The sequence below is a fragment of the Phyllostomus hastatus genome, unplaced genomic scaffold (genome assembly GCF_019186645.2).
Source record: "Phyllostomus hastatus isolate PE091 unplaced genomic scaffold, TTU_PhHast_1.1 phas_contig_1, whole genome shotgun sequence".
Classification (NCBI taxonomy): domain Eukaryota; kingdom Metazoa; phylum Chordata; class Mammalia; order Chiroptera; family Phyllostomidae; genus Phyllostomus; species Phyllostomus hastatus.
In genome coordinates, this window is record NW_025333498.1 from 278,725 (window position 1) to 305,672 (window position 26,948).

The 26,948-nt window shown below is 38.6% G+C and overlaps 1 protein-coding gene across 5 annotated transcripts in view; it reads left to right on the forward strand.

Moving 5' to 3' along the window:
• The window catches only part of HECW2 (HECT, C2 and WW domain containing E3 ubiquitin protein ligase 2), a 348,558-nt gene that overhangs the window by 266,545 nt on the left and 55,065 nt on the right, over window positions 1–26,948 (forward strand). For all 5 annotated transcript variants that reach the window (XM_045844433.1, XM_045844343.1, XM_045844520.1 and 2 more), the window contains 3 exons: window positions 2,829–2,963; window positions 6,270–6,372; window positions 8,213–8,309. In XM_045844433.1, coding sequence (XP_045700389.1) covers window positions 2,829–2,963; window positions 6,270–6,372; window positions 8,213–8,309 — 335 coding nt within the window. The remainder of the gene's footprint in view (window positions 1–2,828; window positions 2,964–6,269; window positions 6,373–8,212; window positions 8,310–26,948) is intronic.

Sequence of the window (26,948 nt, forward strand, 5' to 3'; positions counted from 1 at the left end):
AGTAATAAAAATAGTAACTCACATTAGGGATTACAGGCAGTATCTTCAAAAGTGTATATGAACCACTTTATGTAACCTTTCTTTGATGTAGGTGTTTTTATCCCCATATAACAGACAAGAAATTGCTGTTTAAAAAAAGTTAAGTTTTGCCTAAGGTTATACCTGTAAGTAAGGGGTGGAGCTAGAGCTCAGAAGCAGACTTGTCTTCCCAGATCCCAAGCATTTAATCAGTACTTTGCTTTCCACGTCTCAGGTTTCAGCTTGGTAATTGATTCATGTCTGCAATGAGAGGTTGTAAAACCTTCTATCTCATTTGTGGTTTTATAGTCTTTAGCTCTTTACCCTTTTCACTCAGCACACAGATACGCCCTCATGTATTTCTTTCAAACCGTCAAGTATCTTATACTTAGTAAAAGAACATGACTTTTAATACTTGATTGATTCAGTGTGAGTTGTCTTTCTATATTTTGGTCAGGAGTCCACATATTAGAATTTTTTGGCAATTTATTATTTACTGAGCACTCTCTGAGATGCAGCCCTAAAAACTACTGGTGATAACAGAGTGAGTAAGAAAGAGTCCCTGCCCTCAAGGCATTTACAGGGCAATTCCTTAGAGAATGGATTTTAGACAAGCCTCTTAACGTCAAACTAGACTGTGACATTGCATGTGAATCACAACTGACCTAGATGGTGCACACCCATTTGTCCTTATAATTACAAGTGCATCATGGTTACCTCTAAACAGCCACCCACTCCTTCAAAACATTCCCGAGAAATTAGGTAAATAGGCAATTCTATTTTAGTACTCCTTATAGTTTTCCCTTAAACAACATGGTTTATGTTATCGTTTTAGTACTAAAAGCTTAATCTAAATTTGCATAAAGTAAATATATAGTTGACTATAATACTTATTAGTTAGAAGTGTCCATTTGTAAAAAATAATTTAGTTCCTATTTTATGACATTTTGTATAGTGATAGAAATAATATGCAAGTGTATTAGAAACCCAAATCAACTGGGGATGAGTTGTGACATTTGGGCCCGTCTGCCAATACAAGCTTGTGTAAGGTTTATCTTTAGTGTGTGTTTTCATGAGACCAGAGAAGAAAGGTGTTCCACCTGACAGGTTAGGATAAAAAGAGCTTTCCCCGGGGATATGAAGCTGGCAACACCATCTCCTACAAGACTTCCATTTATCCAGCCTTTGTTTCCTGGAAATCGGATATTGAGAGAAAGCTCTGGCAAGAATTCCCATTCTGTCTATTTCTCTGCTTTGTTTTCTAGTGCATCTACTGCTTAAAGGTACTTCTTTACAGAGAAGTCATGTTTTCCATTTGGGTTCCCAAATAGATAAACTACCTACAAATTATTTTCCCTATTTTCTGATTATGTATATGCAGAAACATTTTGTTTCATAACAGGAGGGGGTTCTTTGTGATAGGCATAAATGCACCATCTGCACCTGAGATTTGCCTAGATGTAGTCATTCCTAGTGTTTAAGGTACTTTTTGTTAACTGAGCTCCACCAGTTTGAGAAGTCAGTTCTGTTTTTCTTAGGCTCCTTGGCCTGTATCATGTGCCCTGACACTCGAGTTATAAGTAATGAGTCTCCTGGCTCTCCTATTAGTCCCTTTTATCTTTGATGGCCTAATTAACTTTATCTGATAATGGAAAACTTGTATTTTCTAATTGTCCTTGAGATGATGGGCTTCATTATTTCCTTCAGTGAATTTTACTTTGAAAACTTATACCATTGAACTCCTAAAGATAATGATAAATAGCCCTTGTGTAGAGCTTTAGGATTAAATAAAAAGAATTAGAAAGAAGGCTTCTCTACATTGTATGCAATCCTTACTGAAAGTCAGAGGGAAGTGGCTTATTCTCATTCATGATTTCATGTCACCAGGGATTTTGCAGTAAACACAACAGACATGGTTTCCTTTATGTTATTACATGACGGGGGAAGAAATGGTTATTGTGAATGAGGAGACATGTTTATATAAGAAATCTATAGAGAGCATATAAGTGTCTTGGCCAGAGTCATTGTAGCTGATAAAATTTGTATGAATGCATGATTGGAGGACTAAACTGGAAGGCAAGAAGGAAGGGGATTTTAAAGTCTTGGAAAACTGACTTAAGAGTGGAATGTTTTTTCTATAGATAATGGGAAGCCAGTAGAGGTTTTGGTTTGGAGCGGTGATGTAATCAAAGCATGTAGAAAGAATAATTCTGGTACTGAGGTGTCAGTTAAATGGGTAAGGGTAGAGATGTGGGACAATCTGTGAGAAGCTGTTAATACTTAGGTGCATAAGAGGAAGCCCTGAAGTAATGGGGTGGAAGGCAGGCTGGGATGGGGCGTAAGGATGAGATACCACTGTGGGACAATGGGGAGGATTTGGTGGCTGACTGACTGCCCAGGAGAAGGAAGAGAGAAGAAGTCAATGATGTTTGAAGGGTCAAGTGGTCAGGACTTTGGAATAATTTTGGATAGCAGTAAGAGCTTAAAGAGCATCAGTTAAAAGACACCCGAACTGCCACTCATATGACTTCTGAGATTGTATCTTTGATGACTATCTCTTAAGAGTATTTCCTAAAAACCAAGATAACGTTCCTTTGTGCTCTCTTCATTCTGGATTCAGTTTAAGCATGGCTTTCTCTGTCTTGATCTTTCCTGGGGGTAAGGATAAATTCCCCCAAAGACTTAAAATTAGGAGAAAATGCAGCTAAGATCGTTACTCAGCAGTGGACCTTTTCGTGAATGTGTGCAATGACAGGTCCACTAAATCAAGTGTGTGACATCCATTGACCACTGAGTGGATTGTTCCCTAGGCATTTTTTGTGGACCACAACTCCCGCACCACCACTTTCATCGACCCCCGGCTCCCACTTCAGAGCAGTCGACCCACGAGCGCGTTGGTCCATCGGCAGCACCTGACGAGGCAGCGCAGCCACAGCGCAGGCGAGGTGAGTCACGGGCCTGCCAGGCTGCTCGCCTGTGGCTGCCGGAAGCCGCAGGGATGGGGGGGGTGTGGGGCCGTGCTGGATGTTCATTGTTGTTTGGTTTTTCTAGTTGGACGTAGAGACTGGGAGGTGCTGGAAGGTTGACAGGACTTCTTTGGAAACACACGTAGCGTAAATGGCAAATTTAAAAGGCAGGATATATGAGGAAAGATTGAAGAAACTAGAGATTTTCTTAAAGTCAGAGGATGGCAAGAGAGAATTCATGATGTAATAAAATGTTTAAGAGGGGATGATGAGCCCTTTTGCACACCTCATGGTAACACGCATGTAACTTTTAGTGGGCTAAAATTTGATAAAATGCAGGGAAGTTTCTGAAGGGAGGCTTGCTGGATTAGATTGAATCTTGGGCCAAGGCTATGGGATTGTGGTATTCTCACTAGTGTTCTTTGAAATTAGGGTATATCTGAAAACTGAGTTATGTACTCTGAGTGCCCAAAGAAAAACAGATGGAATTAACTAAATTTAATGAAGAATTACTGAAACTTCTATTGTGCTCTACGTGGCTAGATTGCAGTGACCCGTGGTAACCACATGAGGGCTCTCTAATAGCCTAACAACAACAGCAACACCAACAAAAAAAACTAAAGAAAAAAAAGAAATGTTGCTGTTTCTCTTTTTCTTTAAAGGCTCAAATAAAGAAAAAAAAATTTTAGGTCAAGTTTTTTCTCCTTATATGGACTTATGCTTTGAATATATATAATCACTTAATGTGCATTGTTCCTAATAATTCCCTTAGACATATTTCATTAAGATTCTTTTCCTGCATGCCCTTTACACATCTATGTGCATATGATATTTTCAGTATTATTTGGTAGGTCAAATATTTTTGTAGCTCCTATTATAAGAAAAATTATGACTGCAATAAATAACTGAATTTGATATGTCAAAATCCCACTCCGGGAATTTCCCCTCGTCATTTACACACTTGCTCTAATGCACCACGTGTGTTTGCTGGTTGTAAGTGCAAACACAGAAGAGTGTACCCGAGAAGCTCACATAAAAATGATATATAAACCTGCAGGATGAGGTATCCACAAAAATATGTATGTTTTATGAGCCCCTAATAAATCCTTACCTGTTGTCATAGAACCACTGGTGGTGGAGTGGGTGATGCTAACAGCATTCACCTTACAGCAGAACAGACCTCTCACCTTTGGACTGTGCGCATGACATGTAGCAGAGGTAGGGCCCTGCCTGACTTCATCACGGGGCCAGTGCACTTCAGCCACTTGTCTTACCTTGACCTCACAATACGAAGCTGACTGTTCAGTTCAGTCTGGTCAGGGCTACATGCATGAGATTCATAGCTGTGTGTACATTTTCTTTCATGCCCTCTGCCTCAGAACTTGAACTGTTTTCAGGATCTACTAGTTAGGAGTCTGTTGTGGAAGAGGGATCCTAAGGTACACATTACAATGTGAACGAAGAGTTCATCGTATCGATGGAAACCGAGCAGTGGAAGAGAGATACCCTGTAAAGACTGAGCATCTGGGGCTGGTGCAGTGGACCTCTGAGGGAGGCGTGCTTCCTGGCACAGCCGTTGGAAGCAGGCACATCCTGCAGCAGTGTGCAAATCTCTCAGGGCTTGCCCACTGTCTGATGGGCTGGTCTGAAGAAGCGGGGTGTCAGTGAGATGACCTTTGGCTGTTCTGGAAAACGATGACACAGAACAGCATACTGACAGGAGGGAAAGTATATGTAGGTGTATTGCGATGATAACTTCTGTGACTAACCTAACAAGAGGTAGTTAATGATTGGATCTCCCCAGACAGTGGCTGACTTCATTCCTCAGAGCCAACAACTCATGAGAAGCAGGATGAGAAACTTTTAGTGACACAAATGAGTCTTTCCAGCCACTCTACGCATTTAGCATATACTCCAAGTAGTAGAAATTCTGGTATGTCTTCCATTCGTACGTACTGATACGTACTGAGCACCTGCAGTGTAGCAACACAGTGTTTGTTGTGAGTGATACAAATAAATAGCATATGTTTCTGCGTGTGTTCTTATTCAGGAGAGAATGTATGAAACTAACCATAATACAGATGAAACATACAGGTGAAAAATGCTTTATAAACTGTCACTAGTGGCAGCTGCCTTAGAAACATACACTGGGTGCTGGGGGAGCTCGGGGAGGTCACATTTAATCTCAGCGTGAAGGGAAAGGACGTCTCCACCACGGAGGGCCTGTGTGAACTACACTTTGAATGAGTGCAAGCATTCTTGAAGGATAAACAAGGAGTGTCGGGTGGGGATGACATTTCCAGTTTAGGGGGGCCTTTAGAAAAAACCTTCACCAAACACCTTCCTGATGCAATATGGTAAAATGGTTATGAAGATTTGAATGGGTGGAAGTGGAAGCTCTATTCTAAAAGTACCAATTTATGAATCCAATATGTCATTTTGCCTTTTGTGCTCTTACTCTTTTATCCTACGGTTCAACTGCTATATTAAAAGATTTCTGTAGTATGGGGAGAGGGGGAGGATGCTAAAACAGAAGCTAAAGCAATGTTAGAGTTTTATGGTCAGAATATTTTTGTTTGTCTTCTTGTAGGTATGAGTTTTTAAATCTATAATAGGCACCATAAATAATTCAGGTCAGGGCAACTCTATTTAGCTCCTCCACACCTGCTATGATTAGCTCCCTGGTGTGGGAGGTTCAAACCAGAATGGGCTGTTGTACTGGGTGCTCTCATAGGCAAGAAAAATTGCTTCGAAGGAGATAGTATACCCACTGAGAAACCCACGGGAAGACTGCTGCCTGCCGACCCCTCCTCTGCTGAGGCAGGAGGTCCCTTGGCCTGCCTTGGCCAAAAGAAGGTATAGCCTGGCATTTCCCTGATGTATTTCGTACCACCCAGGTCTTTCCTCGGAGTGTATAACAGTTGCAGGTCTGTGTTCTGTCAAGGCAGAAGGTACTCCTTACGAACAGGTCTGCTATTCGCTTCCACAGCCCCAGTAATTGTAAGCCTATGGAACTACTCCTGTACCACATGGCAGGTAGTCACTGCCCCTGCCCCTGCCCCTGCCCCTGTCCAGGGCCTGGATGCCCCAACACCTCCCCCCACCCAATCCAGCAAGTGACGTGGAGCTTTTGAGAATCCTGTGTCAGCTCCTCCGCTGGCATCTGTTCTGGTTGGTCGAAACTTCCCGATGCTCGTTGTCAGGTATTTTGAAAGACCTGACTCGGGTGCTGATATAAAGCACTCATGGTCGTCGTGGAAAACATAAGAGATGTTTGTGTTGCAGGTAGGAGAAGATTCTCGACACGCAGGGCCACCAGTTCTTCCCAGGCCATCAAGTACATTCAACACCGTCAGCAGGCCGCAGTACCAGGACATGGTTCCAGTGGGTATGTCATCACTGTCCAGAAATCCTTATCTTGGCTCCGCACGTCAGTGTGTGCTGTGCATTCCATGCCGGTCCTTCCCCATCGCCAGCTTGCTGCTTTGGCCCTGTGCTGAGAACCTGTGCCCTTAGCCTCAGGAAATTGGTTTGAATCTTAAAGTACTTATGTCTTATAAACTCCTACAAGAAGAGATTTTTTAATACTAGTCCACCTTTTCTGGGTAGACCTGCTACATTAGATTGTTGAAGTTAAAGAATAATAACTTGTTAAGACAACTCTATTATGTGGTCATTTCAGATTAAGTATTTCAGCGGTATGTGAGCCTGCAGTGGCCTCACAAAAAGAGGGAAGCAATGATGGCACATTCCTAAGGCTTTTCATAGCAGATTTTGCAGCAAAATTATACAATAAAAACAAACAAATGTGGGCAGATAGGCGGGACAACTTGAGTTGTTACTGAAATGATGAAGTTGGAGCAGGTCGGTTGTCAAGCCCGGAGGCCCTGAGGCGGTCGGAGTGAACACAGACTGGGAGGCTCTGGGGGCCCCCTGGTCCATCGCACATTCGGACGGCTCTCCATTTGTCTGTTTTTTCTTTAACATTTTTACTGTTGTTGTTTTTTTTAAAGAAAATTTTGACCATGAAATGTAATGTAATGCCCATGTCCTAAAGAAGTTTGCCACCCATTGCATAAGAAGAAATCTTGGGTCAAAGTAAATGGTCTGTGATTATTATGCCATTGCTGAGAGGATGCTAAACATGGCACATTCAATTTTAAAGTACTTTAAAATTTTTGTTCAAAAAGTTACCTGGTCTCTAAACCTGAATGGAATGTAAGAACCCATTGATAAATTTCAGTTATCAAGGTGGTTTTATTTTTGATATATGCTGAAATGTGCAGTTAGGGACATTTTGAATTTGACAGTGGGATCCCATATTAGTAAAACCTTTTTAAAAATTTTATGTATTTTTAACTAAAATGGATGTGTATAGCAGCATGATACAAATGTGAACCAGCAAATGTGTAGAGAATTATGTTTCTTTTGTTTGATCACTGGTTAGTCTAAGGACGGCATGTTTCTTGATCAGATTTGTGAACCCAAGAGTGTTGACTGAACTAGGATTTCTAATGTTTGAGAATTCAGACACTCAGTTCTGTGATTTAAATATATCTGTATTTCTGATTATAAATAAATATAATCAAGATGAATCTAATTTTCTTGGCAAAAGAGGTATTAAAAGAGCCCTTAATAAATTCTAAGTAACTTTTTAAATTTCTGTGCACATTAGGCAGCTTTGACTCAGCTCTAAATTTTTCTTTTAACGTGTTACGTAAGCATAGTTGACGATGCTGGTTGTGTGGCGCAGTTGGTTTGTAAGCTCTAGGTGTGGCTTAATGGCGTTTATTTCCACTTAGAATCTGAAAATGGTCCATACCGTGGCAGTAACTGCTGCCAGCGACTGTTGCATTTTGGTGATTGTTATGCCTCTTTCCCTTTCCACGTGGCTGATACTTAAACAGAAGGCAGTTTTCCATTTCTAACAGTTCCTGATGAAGTTGACTTGGGTAAGCGGGGACTTCAATGCCCAATAGCTAAATCTCAGTGCTGTCCTCTTGCAACTTGACAACAGACATGGCTCCTCAAACGAGTTTGGTGAGTGCGTGTACACACCCAGCATCATGTCGTAGGGTAGACACAGAGTGGCATTTCAGTGTCTGCAGTGGCTCTAGACTTTGAGGAGCAGGACTATTAACCAGAAAAACAGATTTTTTTAAAGTTTGGATGTATCTGTAGAAAACTAATAACAGATTTTTTTAATCTTATATTTTCTGATTTTTCAGCTTATAATGACAAGATTGTTGCATTTCTGCGCCAACCCAATATCTTTGAAATTCTGCAGGAACGTCAGCCTGATCTTACCAGGAACCACTCACTCAGGTAACTGTAATATTGCTATTTGGTTCACTTTGCATATGCCCGCACTTTTAAATCTTCAGTATCAGTGATAATCACCTTGGAAATTTACTCTTTCTTTCTGGCATTCTGAACAAAGGCATCTTGTGGACAAACACTTTATGTCATCAACACCAGGTCATTGTAGTCCTGGCTTTTCTCTATTAAGTACAAGGGTTGAATAAAGTGAACTAAAGGACCTAGAACCTTCTTTAAAGAATATTTAAAAGAAACAAAACTTCACAGCCAAGAATGCATCCTAGATGTGCAGATTATAATTAAAATAATAAGAAACTAAGCTTTTTGAGTGCCTTGAGTAAACAAAAGTAACATAGAGTTTATTGAATTGAGATTTATAAAGCTGGCAACTTGATATTCGCATTTTTCCATAATAAAAACACGGTGGAACCCTAGGAGGGAATCTGATCCTGTCTGCAGTCCCGCACACAACCCCCTGCACAAACCCTTTCTTCTGGACAGCTCTTCAGTGCATCATGCTTCAAGCCCAGTTTTACTTTCCTGAAAATATGCTGTTCCTTTTCCCTGGCAAGATTTTCTCTTCTTCTATGTTGGGCAAGAAAGATCTTGACTTTAAAACTCAATGCAAGCTACCCCTCCGTGAAGCCATTCATTCAGCCTCACTGTGTGATCTCCCTCTCATGATCCAGGCTAGTGTTTCTCAGCCTCATCATGGAGGTGGAGGAAGGTGAGTTAACACTGAGAATCTGCCACAACTCAAAGCCCATTTGGTTTATGCACTGCATGTACTGATAGAAATATGTCTGCTAGTCGTGCCGTCCTGACCCTCAGCAGTGATTCTCAAATATTTCTCTGCTTGGTTCTGCTGAGCTGTTCACATCAGGATCATCTGGGGAGTTTCACGAACTGCAAAATGCTAGGTCTCCTCTCCCCCCACTCCTCTCCCTTCTCTGAATTTATACCCCTTATTCTTCCATGCCCTGCCTGGAAATTTAATCCAGGAGGTCTGGGGTAGAGCTGAAGCATCTAGTTTTTAAAAACTTTTCTACATAATTTCAGTGGCACAGCCAGGTTTATTTAATAAGCTCTGGCCTGGGCACTAATTTGATAATTAATTGTCTAATATAGCAGACTGTCTTTCATAGCATTTTGGTCTCGTGACTTTTGTGCTTTAATTAGACTTTTTGAGTCTTTATGCTTTATTTTCTATTGGATTATAAGGTCCATACAAATAAGGATGTTTTTCAAGTCGTCATTATCTGAGCATTATTATCTAGTGCACCTTGCATATAGTGAATGTGTGTGCGTGTGTTTGAAAATAAATCACCAAATATCCTACTTAGATGATCTTAGCCTCTTTTTTTATTGAGGTATAATTGATGTACAACACTGTATTAGTTTCAGATGTGCAATGTAATCATTTGATGTTGGCATTTACAGCACAGTGGTCACCACCTTAAGCCCAGTGAACATCTGTCACTATACATAGTTACAGAATTTTTTTTCTTGTGACGAAAGCTTTATGATCCACTCTCTCAGCAGCTTTCAAGTATGCAACACAGTATTATTAGCTATAGCAATGATTTTCAACCAGGGTGATACCAGAACTTTTAAAACATGCAGTACCTGACCAGTCAGGGGCACTGACCTCTCTTCCTGAGATCAATTGTCAAATAAAAAGTGACAACAGACAACGCAGCAACAGCTGTCTGGTATGAACGAATCAAAGTTATACCTAAGTTTTTGTCAGATCGGCAAAAAATACGGTATATTTTTGACATGCTGCAGAATTTTAGTAATTAGTTTGTGTGTGCCACGAGATAAAGAAGGTTGAAAATTGCCGAACTGCAGCCACCGTGCTGTACATCACACTCCTATTCCTTACTTTGTAACTGGACGTTTGTACCTTCTGACTCCCTTCTCCCATCCCACCCACCCCACCCACCCTTATCGGTCCCTCATATCTTTAAAGTTGTCATTCCTTCTAAAGTTCAGTCACAGCACCACCGTTGTTGCTCACACAGAAATCCCAGTTTCCTGTTCGGCCTCATCTAACTCAAGTCTCAGTGCTTTCTTCCCCAGCTTGACAAGAATGCCATTCTAAATCACACAAATTTGTAAAAATTATGCAAGTTATCATTTTGTACCTTGGTATATTATGACATGCACTGGAGAATCCTGTGTTCTAGTTACAAAAACTGTAGAAAGGAGCTCCTCGGTTGTCTGAGAAGAGGTCTTACAGATACTGAGCCTCAAAGCAAAGGGAACAAGCAAACAAAACCCCTCCTTTTCTGCTAATCACAAAATAAAGAGAACTCTATTTTTGTTTTTTTTCTACCACCTCTAGCCCTAACACACACACACACACACACACACACACACACCCCTACTCGGTATCTGTTCTGAAACTACCCCACCCTCCACAAAAAAGAACAAGAAAGCAGAAACTCAAGAACTTTTTTACTTTTGCTCTGCTCTCCACATTATTATTTCCACCACTTTAACATGTCTTCATATGTCCTCTATCAGAGATATCAGATGGTTTAATCTACCTGAACAGGGCATCTAACATTATCATCATTCTTCAATGACTTCACAGAACCTTAGCACGTCCTAACAGAGGGGAAAGCTGCAGGCCCTACTGGTAACTTCCAGTTCTGTTTTTGATTTTTCTTTCTGCTTTTTAGAGCCTTAAAAGTCTCTAATCTCCTAAAGATTGCTGAGGACTTTTATTTTTTAATGACACCCAGAACCCTCGGTTAAGCATAGTCTTTCTTCTAAGGTAGATCTCATATGGTAATCAATTGCTAAACAATTTTTTATAGGTTTAAGTAAGTTTCCATCTTACTTTTGGAATAAGTTTTCATTTACACTTTCTAAAACTGTGTACAGAATTGGACCATAAAAGGTATATGCAGTCATGATAAGCAGAAGGAAGCCAGAACTTAAAGCAGTGAGATAACACTGTTCCTCTTACACAGAACATGCATCACAGTGCACTTCTTTTTTCTGAAAAGTTTTTGGTAGTTAAGCATTTTGCTTATCATAACAACATAATGGGGAAGTTTGTCTATCTAAGAGAACGTTCTGTTTCATAGAGTTAAAAACTGCATTGTAAGAAGCATTCCCACCAATGCAACTGTGGGAAGCCAGCTGGGGTCCTTTCATCCCATGTTTCAGTGATATTTGTGATAAGAGATTCATGCATGGAATAGGGTAATTGTGTGCTGAAGGTAACTGCAGACCTTCAATTCCTCTTCTGAGCAAGGGTTCACAGTACCAGCCTAGCTCTGTGTGCGTTCTTCCTCATTTGTGGCACAGCCACTTAAAAGAAATATCCCTCCTTGTTTTTCTTCATGATGTAATGAGGAAAAGTGTTAGCCCCTGGGAAATTCAAGTAGATACACCTCTTCACTTTGTCCTGTTTTGCTTATCATCCCTCCCAGACCAGAAGACAGCCAGCAACTGACTTGGTTTGTATCTGTATACAGCTCCTCTTCCTGGACTCTACCTGTGTAGCTTTTCTTGCACAATGGCTATGGTTTTCGTGCACTGTGATGATACGGTTCTCAGCTGCTGTGTTTAAATCACTACTCCCTCTAACTTCACCTATTGTGCAAAGATGAATGCTAAAAAAGTTGTTCTGTCTTCTTCTTCTTTTTTAAATCTCAAAAGAGGTTTATTTCCTCAGAAAATCAACATCCAGAAGTTGGCACCACCTCCATCAAACAGGTGGTGTCCCCCTGGGTTCCTACATCTTACTTACCACTGGTTCTCATTAAGACACAGTAACCATGCTAAGGAATGTGTTGGGTGCTGTGACATTAATATAAAAGCTGAAATAAAATGTAATTTTATCTTGAGATAAACATACTAAGAAAACACAGCCTTTCTCAGCCATTACAGGTGACTGTAATGAATACCAATTTAAGAAAATCTTTGGTAGTGGTATTTGTACAGCATCGCATTATCGACAAGGATCCGGGTGTCGTAACACTGCACCTCTTGTGTGATTATTAGGTCCAGCCAGTGAGTCTGCTCCCCACTAGTCTAGCTGTCCCCAGGCATCAGTGGAAATTATTTTGGGCTCTCGGGTGGTTCCTCCTTTAGTGCTTCCTAAATAAGTTCCCTTGACATGAGGATGTGATCTGTGATACTTTTTTTTTTCCATTTTGGTAAATTTATCCATTCCATATGTATGTCTTTAGTAAATCAGTAACTTGGAAGTCAAGAAATTGTGAGCCACAGGAGACAAACGGATACATTTCTCAGGGTTCACCAGAATAGAAACAAACACAGACTATGACCTTCTATTTCTATCCTCCCATTTTAAAAGCCCTGGATTTTGTTATTACTCAATTATACTCTTTTTTTTTCATTTTAAAAATAGCACATGCCATTGTGAAATTCTCAAACAATACAGAATTTTATGTAATTAAAAAATTAAAGTTTCCAAAAGCTGGCTCTCATAAAACAAACCCCAGTGTTCAAAATTTCTGACCTATTTCTTTTCCTTTTCCAGTTTTCTAGCAAATGAATTTTTCTGCATTTAAATTGCACTGGAAATATTAATCTCACCTAACACCCGAGCTACCTGGTCAAAGTGGCATAAATGTACTTCTGCTGATCCTCATGCACTTTCCTGTGCAGACCTGCCTCGCTCTCCCACCTGTCTCCTCATTTGTTTCCTGCTCAGGCAGACGTCTGGAACCAACATGGCTGACTTCGGATCTTTGTTGTACCAAATTCAGATAACAGAAATTCTGTATTGGAACTATTATTTTTCTATGGACCATTCACATAGGCATAATTATTGAATTTTTTAAACCACCTGAGTAAACGTTGGAGCCAACTCTTGATGGCTCTTAGGCAGTCGTAGAATATAGACCTTAAAAGTTCAGGTTTGGGGTCAGACAGACCTAGTCTGAATTCTAGCTCTGCAATTTACTTGCCAAGTGACTTTGAACCAAGCATGTAACCCTTCCAAGTTATAGCTTCCTCATCAGTAAAACAGAAATAGGAATTTCTAACTTGCAGGGTCCTTTGGAAGATTAAATGAGACCATTTACTTAAAGCCCTTGGTACTGTGTGAGCAGCAGCAAGCATACAACAAATATAGATTAATATTACTTGAGTAGTCTGTTCTTCCTTATTATATCACAAAAACTCAGTTTAAAGTAATTTGCCTGTAAATTTATTCTGATTCTCAAAACCACTACCCTGAAATTGATCACATGTATAAATGCAACCAGATGATTTTGTGATGTAGTTAAAATACAGTCTCATGAGTTCCATGACTAACTTCTGTATAGGAAGGCTTCCTTCTGCTGTGCTCATGCTGTTTCCTACAGAGCCTTTGCTCTAAAATCTTTTACATGTGTATGTTGAAACCAGCCTTGATTCTTTCATGCCTACACGGAGGACTGAGCCTTCTGGCTCAAGGTCCAGTAGAAATTGCTGAGGATCAAGCAACATCATAGCAGTGCCATCGAGATAGCATTTCAGAAGCCTTCCAAAGGTATTTTAAAACAACTGCACAGGCAACAAATCTTATATATCTAATGTGAGATTAGGGATTTTGCTACATAGGATGGTAAGGAAGACAGATTTTTAGACCCTGTGGCCTCTGCAAAAGGAATAATTGCTATCCGTGTTATTTTTAATTGGCATACTAATTCATAGTTGTGTATAGGCTTTTGACATATACACATATATCATGTATATGTCTAGTTTTCACATGTTCTAGGCATGGGATCTCATAACTATTACTTAGACAGAAAATCACTTAAAATGAAAAAAGACCCAGAAGAAGAATGCTCATAGCCAAAATTAGTTTAGATTTTTTCAAAGTATTGCATCCAGATATTTGTCAAACCATTTACCCATAAAGATATAATAGTTTACTGATACAACTTTGAAAAATTTTCCAATTGAACATCTACTCTTTCAAAGTTTATCAGGAAAACAGTTAGGCAAAAGGTCATCTTTCTTCAGTAGCTGATGAGAGATGGACTCTGTGTAGACCCAAGAAAATTATCAGCATTGAATGGGGCCTCAATGCTTTCCTCAAACCCAAAATAATAATCCATTCCAAAATGCATTATTCTTGATAATACCACAAAGTTGTTTTTAATGAAATCTTTTTACATATGTTTAGATAAATTGGGAAGTTATTAGTGAATCAGAATCATTTCTTAGAAAGGAAAAAAAATATGAATTCCCTCTATGTTAATGATATATTTTTTGTCTCTTTCTATGGATTTAAATAGTCTTGGAAACTGTCTTCAGAAAAATAAACTAAGCTAAAATTAAAATCTCCTTGCTTTATACACATCGTCCTACATACAAATGGATGCTACAAATGCATCCCATTGGATAGGTTATTACTATCAGTTCCTTGGGTCACATTTTACTAAAAACATTCTGGCAGACCTATAGGGGTATCATTGTATTAAAAATCATGAGCCTTATGTGTCTGAATTTTATAGTAATTTATAATAGAAATGACATTATAGTACCATCTGTGCTTTAAGTGTTTAAAAGTATCTTGTATTTTTCTACCATATTTATTCTTATATATATGTATGTCCCAAATCAAGTGCAGCCTACATGAAGTCAAAGTCAACATCTTACTCATCGTTTTAATTCTCATAGGACCTCGCATCTTGTATTGTATAGAGTGTATATTGCATATTTGGTAAGCCAATCAATTTCACAGGCACTTGAGTCCCATATTTATATAACTATTTATGCCAAAGGTCAAGTAATTATATTTCCATTATACAGAAACACATAAAGATACAGAATCCATATTTTTAGCACAACAATTTATATATCTTTGTGTATCCCAATATGTCATTTTAGATCCCAGAAAATGATAACATAACAATTTATTTTGAAAACTTGGCTAATTTCTGTAGCACACAGCATTATCGTTATTATTATTTGGTTTCATCTCTTTTTAAAATCACTTTTTAGTTTTCAATTAGTTAACATACAATATTATATTAGTTGTAGGTGTACACCCCAGTGATTAGCCATTATATTACCAAGTGATCATCCTGATAAATGTCTTACCCATTGACACCATACATAGTTATTAGAATATTACTGATTATATTCCCTATGATGTACTTTGCATCCCCATGACTATTCTGTTACTACCAATTTGTACTTCTCACTCCCTTCACCTTTTCACACAATCCTCCAAACTCCTCCCATCTGGCAGCCATCAAAATATTCCCTGAGTCTGTTTCTGTTATACTTGTTTGTTTATTTTGCTTTTTAGATTCAATTGTTGATAGATATGTACTTATTGCCATTTATTTTCATATTTTTAATCTTTGTGTTTTTCTTTTTCTTCTTTTTTAAAAAATTTATTTACTTTTAGAGAGAGGGGAAGGAAGGGAGAGAGAGAGGCGGAGAAACCCCAATGTGCAAGAGAAACATCAATCAATTGCCTCCTGTATGCCTCCAACTGGGGGCCTGGCTCACAACCGAGGCATGTGCCCTGACTGGGAATCGAACCAGTAACCTTTCACTTTGTGGGACAATGCTCAATTCACTGAGCCACACCAGTCAGGGCTTTTTCTTCTTTTTAAAGAAGGCCCTTTAACATTTCATGTCATACTCGTTTGGTGTTGATGAACTCCTTTAGCTTTTTCTTGTCTGGGAAACTCTTATCTGTTCTTCAAATCAGTTCTTCAATTCAGATGATAGCTTTGCTGGGTAATGTAATCTTGGTTGTAGGTCCTTGCTTTTCATCACTTTGAATATTTCTTGCAAATCCTTTCTGGCCTGAAATGTTTCTGTTGAGAAATCAGCTGACAGTCTTATGGGAGCTCCCTTGTAAGTAACTAACTGTTCTTCTCCTGCTACTTTTAAGATTCTTTCTTTGTCTTTAACCTTTTGAATTTTAATTATGATATGTCCTGGTGTGGGCCTTTTTGGGTTCATCTTCTTTGAGACACTCTGCACGTCTTGGACTTGTATGTCTGTTTCCAGATTGGGGAAGTTTTCTGTCATAATTTTTTCAAATAGGTTTTCAATTTCTTGCTCTCTCTCTTCTCCTTTCAGCAACCCAATGATGTGGATATTGGTGAGCTTAAAGTTGTCCCAGAAGCTCCTTACACTATCCTCATTTTTTTTGGACTCTTTTTTTTTTTTTTGCTGTTCAAGTTGGGTGTTTTTTGCTTCCTTATTTTCAAATCACTGTTTTGATTCTCGACTCCATTTACTGTTGATTCCCTGTAAATTATTCTTCATTTCAGTTAGTGGTTCTTTTTCACAGTTTCCACATCCTTTTCTATACTGTTGACATTCTCTCTCTAAGTTCATCTACTCTTCCCCTAAATTCAACGAGCATTCTTATAACCAGTGTTTCAAATGCTGCATTTAGTACATTGCTTGTCTCCATTTTGATTATTTATTTTCTGGAGGGGTTTTTTTTTTTCTGTTTTTTCAATTGGGACTTGTTTCTCTGCCTCCTCATTTTGGATGCCTCTCTGTGTTTGTTTCTAGGTATTTGTTAGAGGTGCTATGTCTCCTGGGTATGGTAGAGTGGCCTAATGAAGTAGATGCTTGTAGGGTTTCGTGACACAGCCTCCCTCCCCTTTGATCCATGCTAGGCACTTCAAGTATGCTGCTATTCCCCCCACCCCATGCCATCTTCCCTGCTCCACCATAGGCTGTGTGCACTGTCCTGTTGTAGCTGAGCCTTGATTGCTGTTAGCACGTCAATGGGAGGGATTTACCTACAGGCTGATTGGCTGCAAGAACTGGTGGACTACCATGGAGAATCAGCTGTGCAGGGCCTACCCCATAGAGCAGGATTTACTCATCAGATCTCTGGTACCTGCTGAGTTTACCTCTTGAGTGTGTTGCTTGTGGAGGTGGTTGTATGGTGCTTCAATGTGATCTGAAGCTGTCCAGCAGGTGTGCTGGCTCTGGGGCCTTCTAGGAGGTGTAGGCCAAGGTAGCCTCTGCCTGTGTTCTGCCTGTGGCCACCCAACATGAGCTACAAAGCTATCTGCAGATGGCTGCTACTTGTGCTGTGCTTGGAGGTGCCAAGGAAAGGCTAAGCTGTGAACCAAGGCTGGCTGCTGCTAGTACTGAGCCTGGGACCACTTGTGAGAGGTATGGAGCATGTTGAGGCCCGATGCTGCTCGTTTGAGAGGTTTTAGCCAAGTCTGAAGCATGAGCCTTGACAGACCATTCATAAGGAAAAGCCACTGGAAACAGCTCAGGTGGGCCCTCAAGTTGGAGTGGGATCTCAGGCAATCACAGGGTGAGGCAAACTGTGAACAAGATAATGGAGACTCAAGCATGACCTGTACCTGCCAGCCCTGTGGTGAAGGGCTCAGAAAAGGAACAATGGCCTCTGCTAGCGCTTCTGTCTGGAAGAAAGCTGTCTCTCTAGCTCTCACCCTGATGCCAGACAATTCAGTTCTCCCTTTGTCCCTGAGGCCTTTCAAGCTGTTGTTCTAGCTCTGGAGCTCAGAGGAACCAAGTCCATGCAAGTCTCTGCTTGGACCCTCCAAGAGGAGCTGCCTGGGACTCCAGAAGTGCCTCCATCTCATTCAGCCACAGTCCTCTCTGGTTTCTACAGCCAGAAGTTATGACTTCTCTCCCTGGCACTGGAACCCTGGGGTGGGGGCCTGGTGTGGGGCTGGGCCCCCTTGCTCCCTAGGGTGATCTCTGCAGCCAAGGGATGTCTCCTGAGTTTTATCTGTCTCATGTGGGTATGGGACCAGCCTGCTCCACACCAGCCTTGTCAGCCTCTATGTGACTGCCTCTCCACATCTTCAGCTGTTGGACTTCTGCTCAGCTAGACTTCAGGGGGTTCTGAGTGACAGTTGTTCTGTAGTCTATGTGTGCCTTTCATGTGGCTGTGGAAGGGCACCAGCACTGCACCTTCCTACATGCCATCCCGAACACACAGCATTATTTTGAGTATTGAGACGAACTTTTGAATAATGTCCTCAACTTTTAAAGTACATTGGGATTTTCATTAGGATTGTTTTTTAGTTTTACTTTGGATACGATTAAAATATGTATAGTTTTCTATTTTTTCTTCTGTAACTAACTTTTTTTTACATATTAAACCCTTTCATTTCTTACAGTAAAAATTTTTTCTTTATGTCAGAACTCAATGTTTCTTGTCTAGGTTTTTCAAACTATGTTATGTTTTTGTTTGTGTTCTGGTGGACTTTTTTTTTTTAAGTCTTCTAAAAAATGATTAGCAAAATATGGGAAACCATTTGTTATTATAGTACTATTTTCTGGAAATTTGTACATCAAGGGTTCATTTTTCATTGATATGTTATACCATTGTTTAGAAAATACTGCCATTTTCTTACCTGTCCCTTCACATGCATCTTACTGGCTTGTCCATTCTAATTGCTTCACAATAACCAATTTGTTTGTTTGTTTTTTAATACATGTGGTTATTTTAAAATAAAACTAGAGATGTAGCAGTTTTCAGTCTTGAATATATTTTCAGTAAAAAACACCTATTATCAAATGTATAAAAGTACTATAAGTTCATAAGAAAATAAAATTATCTAGTTATACATTCTAGTATATCTTAGATATTGGTTCCTGAGAATAATGTTGGGTTTAGGATCCAAGCTCTTAGTCTGCTTAAGACACCTAAGTAAGGTGTCTTATCACCAGATTATTTTGTGTAATAACTGAACTCCTCTTTTGGAGTTCAAATGGCTTTGTTTATTGAGAATAATGTTTACCATTATCCACTGAATTATGGGAAATGTAAAGCTGTCACATGTGTTATGTCTTTGATAGACACAGCATTATTTCAGTTTTATAGAGAGGCCAGTATCATCTCTACTGCATATCATAAAAACTCAATATTTCTGGAATTAACCAAGACAGACAACATGATTTAAATGTCTTGCCAATAGCAGAAACAGTAAAAGGAATTGATTACAAGGCATCTAATTTGGTTCTGTTTTCAATAAATTACACTGTCTTTTGAAAAATGAATAAATAATTATGAGGCATATCTAATAATATACACAATAGCTAAAATTATTTAGTGCTACTGTGAAATAGGTTCCATGCTAAGTATTTTATTTGCATTCATTAATTTAAATCTTCCCACAACTCCTTGAAGCAGTACAATAACTATGCTTATTTCAAAATGAGGAAACCAGCAAAGAGAGTTAAGTAACTATTTATTTATTTAGTTTTATTTTTAATTATAGTTTACATTCAATATTATTTTGTATTAGTCTCAGGTGTACAGCTCACTGATTAGACAGTCATATACAAAGTATTCCCCCCAATATTTCCAGTACCCACGTGGCATAGTGCGTAGTTACTACAAAATTATTGACTGTATTCCCCATGCTGTACTTTACATCCTGGTGACTGTTTTGCAACTACCAACCTGTATTTCTTAATCCCTTCACCTTTTTCACCTGTTCCCCCAACCTGCCTTCTCTCCAGCAACTATCAGTCTGTTCTCTGTATCTATGAGTCTGTTTCTATCTTGTTTGTTCATTATTTTCTTCTTTAGATTCCACATATAAGTGAAATTATAGAGTATTTGTCTTTTTCTGACCAACTTACTTCACTTAGCATAATACCCCCTAGGCCCATCCATGCTGTTACAAATGATAAGATTTCATTCTTTTTTATGACCAAGTAATATTCTGTTGTATATATGTACCACCTCTTCTTTATCCACTCATCTATTAATGGGCACTAAGGTTGCTTTCACAGCTTGGCTATTGTAAATAATGCTGCAACAAACACAGGGGTGCATATATTCTTTCAAATTAATGTTTTGGGTTTCTCCAGATGTATACCCAAAAGTAGAATTGCTAGGTTATGAGGCTTTCCTCAGTGGGTGCATGAATCTGCATTCCCACCAATAGTGCACGAGAGTTCCCTTTTTCCACATCCTCACCAACAGTTGCTGTTTGTTGATTTATTATGACAGCCATTCTGATAGGTGTGAGGTGATATCTCATGATTAAAATTTTTTTTTGCTTTGTAAAATTAGAAAATGATTTTGTTAATTTTTTTTTAATTTTTATTGTATTATCCTTTACCATTTAGTCCCCTTATACACCTCCCTCCCCCCTGCAATCACCACACTATTGTCCATGAGCCCTTTTTCCTTTTTACCCAATCCCAACCCCCTAACCACCCCTACCAGTAATTGTCAGCCTGGTCTCCATCTATGAGTCTGTCTCTATTTTGCTTGTTAGTTCAGTTCATTCATTAGATTACACATATGAGTGAAATCATATGGTACTTGCTTTTCTCTGACTGGCTTATTTCATAATGCTCTCCAGATCCATCCATGCTGTGACAAAGGGTAAAATTTTCTTCTTTTTTTTACAGCTGAGTAGTATTCCAATGTGTAAATATTCCATAGCTGTTTTATCCTCTCATGTACTGATGATACTTGGGCTGCTTCCATTGTAAATAATGCTGCAATGAACATAAGGGTGTTTATGTTCTTTTGAACTAGTATTTTGGGTTTCTTCAGCTGTATTTGCACAAGTGGGATCACTGGCCATAGTGGCTGTAAAAATCTGTATTCCTACCAATAGTACAAAAGTGTTCCCTTCTCTCCACATCCTTGCTAGGACTTGTTGTTTGTTGATTTATTGATGATAGACATTCTGACAGGTATGAAGTGGTTTCTCATTGTGGTTTTAATTTGCATTTCTCTGATGATTAGTGACGCTGAACATGTTTTCATATGTCTATTAGCCATCTGTATGTCCTCTTTGGAGAAGTGTCTATTCAGGCCCTTTGCCCATTTTTTAATTGGGTTGTTTGTTTTTTTTTTGGTGTCGAGTTTTGTAAGTTCTTTATAAATTTTGGATGTTAAACCCTTCTCAGATGTATTGGCAAATATTCTCTCCCATTCTGTATGTTGTCTTTTTATGTTGTTGATGTTTTCCTTTGCTATATAAAACTTTTAAGTTTGTTGTACATCTGATATTTCATTGTGGTTTTAATGTACCACAATGAAATATCAGATGTTATTTCTCTGATGATTTGTGACATTGAGGATCTTTTCATATGTCTGTTGGCCATGTGTATGTCCTCTTTGGAGAAGTGTCTATTCAGGTCCTTTGGCCATTTTTAAATTAGGTTGTTTGGACTTTTTGGTGTTGAATTGTATGAGTTCTATATAAATTTTGGATATTAGCCCCTTATTCGATATATTGTTAGCAAATATGTTCTCCCTTTCAGTAGATTGTCTTTTTGTTTTATTGACAGTTTCCTTTGCTATGCAAAAACTTTTTAGTTTATTGGAGTCCCATTTGTTTATTTTTTCTTTTGTTTCCCTTGCCCAAGGAGATATATCAGAGAAAAATATTAAGATAAATGTCCCAGATGTTACTACCTATGTATTTTTCTAGGAGTTTTATGGTTTTGAGTCTTAATTTAAGTCTTTAATACATTTGAGTTTATTCTGCTATATGGTGTAAGAAGGTAATCTAGTTTCATTTTTTTGCATGTATCTGTCCAATTTTTCCAACATTGTTTTTTGAATAGATTGTCATTAACCCATTGTATATTCTTGCCTCCTTAGTCATGTATTAATTGACCATATAAGTGTGGGTTTATTTCTGGGTTTTTTATTCTATTCCTTTGGTGTATATGTCTGTTTTTATGCTAGCACTATGCTGTTTTGATTACTATGGCACTGTAATATAGTTGGATATCAGGTAATGCAATACCTCCAATTTGTTCTTCTTTCTCAAGATTGTTAGGGGTCTTCTGTGGTTCCATATAAATTTTAGATTATTTGTTCTAGTTCTATGAAAAATTCCATTGGTATTTTGATAAGGATTGTGTTGAATCTTATAGATTGCTTTGAGTATGGACATTTTAACTATGTTAATTCTTCCTATCCATGAGCAAAATATTTGCTTCCATTTATTTGTAGCTTCAATTTCTTTCTTCAGTGTCTGATAATTTTTCAAATATAGGTCTTTTTCTCCTTGGTTAAGTTTATTTATAGGTGTGTTTTGATACAACTGTAAATGGGATTGTTTTCTCAGCTTCCCTACCTGATTGTCCTGAGTAACTCTTTCAGTTCTTATCAAGGAACTGATTTATATCCATTTACAAATTCTTGTCCCCAAACTGGTAGCTAGTTAATGTCACTTCTATGTGTCCATAACTACCCTGTCACCATAATGGACCAGTATGTCCAACTCTAACCTGTATCATGACAAGTAGAAAAAAAAGTAGATGTTTTTCCTGCTCTATGCTTCAAGTCTGATTGTACCCTGTGGCTGCAATAAAGAGTGTGGACAAATGATCAGTACTCCTCCTTTCCTGACACCGCACCATTGGAGAAGTCATGGGGATTTCTCTAACATGGCCCTCAGTGAGCTTTTAAAAATAGATGTGTTTTTGGAGGTGTTACTGAACTGTGTCTGCAGGAACCATGTGTGTGCAGAGTCTGCAGTTCAGAGTTCTGTGGTTTTAGACACATTGCTGCTTCTGATTGCTTTTGGTCACGTGCCCTTCTTTAACTTCAACAAAATGTTGGTTGGTTTCGATGAGAGAATTTTCCGTGGGAATTCCGGTCTTGAGACTGTGTTTGTTGTCCTCAAATGATCTTCTGCTAGGGCTTATCTTCTGGGGTGATTCTGTGTGCTGGAGGAAGTGGTTACAAAAGTTGAAATATTCTGGGCATCTGAGAGACAGCAATAGCCAGCAACTTCTTCCTGAGATTGTTACTATACAGTTCAGCCTCATTTAACTGTTGTGTTTTCTTTTTAAGAGATTGCTTCTTCACCTGTTTTTGCACTCCCCTCAGTGGATTCTGTTTTAGTTAATAATCTGGTATCAGCTTTCTAATTCTGTTTTCCTCAGCCGCAAAAACAAAAATGATGGCAAAATAGTTTCTCCCAAACACTGAGTGGACTCAGAAGCTTGTCAGGAGCCAAATCTGTTATTTTGGTGGTAACCGATCCTGTGCCTGGTTTGTACTTGACTGAGCACTCCTGTGTGCACAGCCCTGTGGCAGGCACTTGGGGAACACAACAGTAAATGAGGAAGGAAGGGCTTTGCCCTCCAGGAACTCATGTATCAATAGGAACTTAAGTTGTAACTGAGTGGCCCCGTGAGAAAGTCCGATGGAGGAAGTGCTGGAATGTTCTCCAAAGGGCACTGAGAGAGAAGCTTATCCATGCAGAGAGGTTCAAATGACAAAATGTCATTTGAATATAACCTTAATCCTTATTATAAGCCACTAAAATTGAATAAAATTTCTTCATTAAGGTGAAGGCAGTAAAGAAAGAGATTAAAGGACTGCTACGGATTCCTTCTAACTCTATAAATTTATAAAATAAAATTGGATAAAAACATTTCTGTAACTTTCAAATGTTTCCCTAATAAGAGTCATATGTATCTTTAACAATATTTCTCAAGCTTATTTCAGACACTGAGTGAGCTCATGGAAATGTGTTAGAAGCCAAATCTGTTATTTTCCATTTTAAAAGGAAAAGAAATGTTGCAGATCCACAATGTTGACTTTAACCACTTTTATTTTAATGAAACATAAATATGTGTGAATGTAAAATAGGCATAAACTTATTGTCCTTGCAGTTTTTGTAAACTGTAAGACCAAAAGACATAAATTAAGCAAAAACTTAAAAAATCAGTAACATTTAAATTAATGGTATTAATGTGAGAAGATTTTTCCCCCAGAGGCCAAATCACCAATGCTGAGACCTTTGTCGGTGGAAAGACACACTTGTGCCTTTTGACTTAACTGTTTTGATTTTGCATCTAATGGTCCATCACATGCATCTATGGCATCACCATAGTCATTATTTTGCCTTCTTAACCAATAGCTTATTTTTGTCTACTGCTTTGTTGTTTTGAGAAGCCGATTCATTCCGTAGTGCACCCCTAAATACAATACTGCAGAGACAATACGTCATGAAATGTACCCTGTGATTATTCTACCGCCACTTCTCTACTTGTAAACTATTGTAAAACTTTTGTTCTTAGAATGAATCATCTTTTATGCTTTATTTAGTATAAATGCCTATTTTACTTTTCAAGTCCATTTATTTTGTTTTCTCTTTACCCTATGGCAACTTACATACACATTACTTAGCCTTGCTTCATCACTGTCATTATGCAAATTAATACAACAAAAGAAAAGTTTTGTGTTTTTAGCTGGCCAAAGAATTGTGCGAGAGTGCAGACAGGACTGTTGCCATCCCATTGAACGTGAAGGCCCTGCCAAAGACGGAGGGCCTGGCACCGATGCTTTGAAGTTTATCTCTGATCACTTGGCACCAACTGTCTTGTAAATGCAAACGTGGGAGCCCGAGTCACATGACAGTGTTCAGTCACAAATGTCTACCAGATTATCTGAAATGTGCTTATCTTGGTGTTAGCCATTTTGATCATCTAAGTGAAAACAAAAGTTTTTAATTCTCACAGAACTCAAGATTTTGTCTATAGACAAGGACAACAGTTTGAGAAATACTAGTCTGTAGAATATTGGGCAAATACCCTGATAATAATGAAGTAGTTCCCCTTTTTCTTTCATTTCTCAGAAAAGATTGGTGACATTTCTGAGTATATCTGCTAACTTCTGTCTCGTCCTCAGCCTTGAGCTGTTCTCTTGGCCAAGGCCTTCTTTGTTTCTACATTAAAAGACTTTAGGATGGAGTTAATAGAATTGGAGTGGGTATTAGGCCTAAACAGGGTTCAGGTAAGATAAAGTAATGATTTAAATATTTTCATGGAATACTAGATTTGCCATTGCCTTTCCCTCTGCCACTGTGCCATGAATTCTTTGAGAAAGGAACTGTGTCTTACCATCTGCTGGATCCCTACTATGCGATACCATGCCTAACACGTAGTAGGCACTCAGAAAATGCTTGCTGAATGGATATCAGTGTGAGGAAGGACTTGGTGGTATGATGTATATCAGATGATCTGTGCCAGGGTCTTGTTCCTGGAAGCCTATGACCCATACATAGCTCTTCATTGTGATAAATTGGCTGGCCTGATAGAAAACTAGTTTCAGCCTGCCTCTGCTATGATTTTCCTTATGAATCAGATCAGTAACCTTCTCTGCTTAAGGGTTAATATCTGGAAAGTGATGAAAAATTTTTCAGTTGGCATATTTCCTTTGGTGTCTTTTCTTTTCCTTTCCTCACCCTGTCCTCCTTGTGATTCAGGAAGCTGTGATCTTTTCCTTATTCACAGGAAACATGCAGCCACAGCCCAGGGCATGAGGCCTGTGTCATTCACTACTCCGCCCGCTCCATGTAACTCCAGTGGAGGCAGCACGGCCCAGGGCTCGGCCCATTTGCTTTCTGGTTTTGATCTCTTCGCCCGACTCCTTGTGATGATAGACTACAGAGATAAACTGTGTATTTGCTGAAGACAGATTTTGATTCTTCAAGATCAAAGTATATTGTTACTGACCCTTAGAAGAGTACTTCTTTTTAAAAGTTATTGTTTATTTTTTCTCCAAGACAACTCTTCCTTAAGTTAGCTCTTTTAAACCAACTTTTATATTTCTTATCAAAAAATCTTTCACCAGATAGTGAGCCTTGGTTTTCATCATGTACTTCAGGCATGTGATTTTAACACTTGAGGGGAAATATTCTGATTGGTTGGTGCATTGGAACTGAAATAGCTTTAAGCAGAGAGGCTGGCCTTTCTTCACATACTATATGTATATAGCTACTGGCAATGAAGGACAGAAAAAATAACTGGCAGTACCAAGATTAGTTGCTTCACATGCTGACATATTATGTAAAATGGATCTAGCCAGAAGAAGCCAAGAGCTGAGCTCTGTTTAATCTCTTCTAGCAAGCTGTGCGGTTGAGAAAAAAATCAGGTGACTTTTCTGTGCTTTAGGGAATTTCTCATCTCAACAGTTAAACCTGACTTTCCACCTCATTGTCTTTAAACCTCTAAGCAGTTCAGAAGAGAATTTGGAATTTGAAAATATAAAATGCAGTGGAACTTTATGAAAATAGTAAACAAGAAAACAAAATGCTGTATAGATAAGAACTAAATCTAAATAAATATTTGCTATTTTACAGTATACAGGGATCCAAATACATTGTCATTAGCACTTAAAGTAAAATTGCATACTGTGTCAGCCCTATGTTCCTATGGAATGTAATGCTTTCAGTATCATAGTTTATGTTCTTATTTTTTCCTCATCTCATAAAAAATAATAGAGTGTGCTTTGAAATAGCACAGTTCAAATCAGAGGAAGCAATTAGGAAAACTTTTATTAAAATTATATTCATATAAAGAATTGAAAATAGTAACATGACTCATCACACAAAAAACTGGTGTTATTACATTATCCATAATAAAATAATGGTGGAAATAGCACACATTGTTGTATGTGATATGTGTTTGTGTAAGTGTATCTACATTTACACTGGTGGACACACAATCTGTTTCACCAGCTGTAGTAACTGAAAATGTTTCAAACCATCAGTTATTTGAAGAGCTGTATGCTTTTATATCGAGTATATAAGGCATAGATGCTATCTGCTTCCAAGTCAGAATGTATTCATCATACATAATTTAAAGAGATTGCCTCAGGAAAGTAAATGACATATCCCTGCACACTCACTTTTTAGAATAACAGAG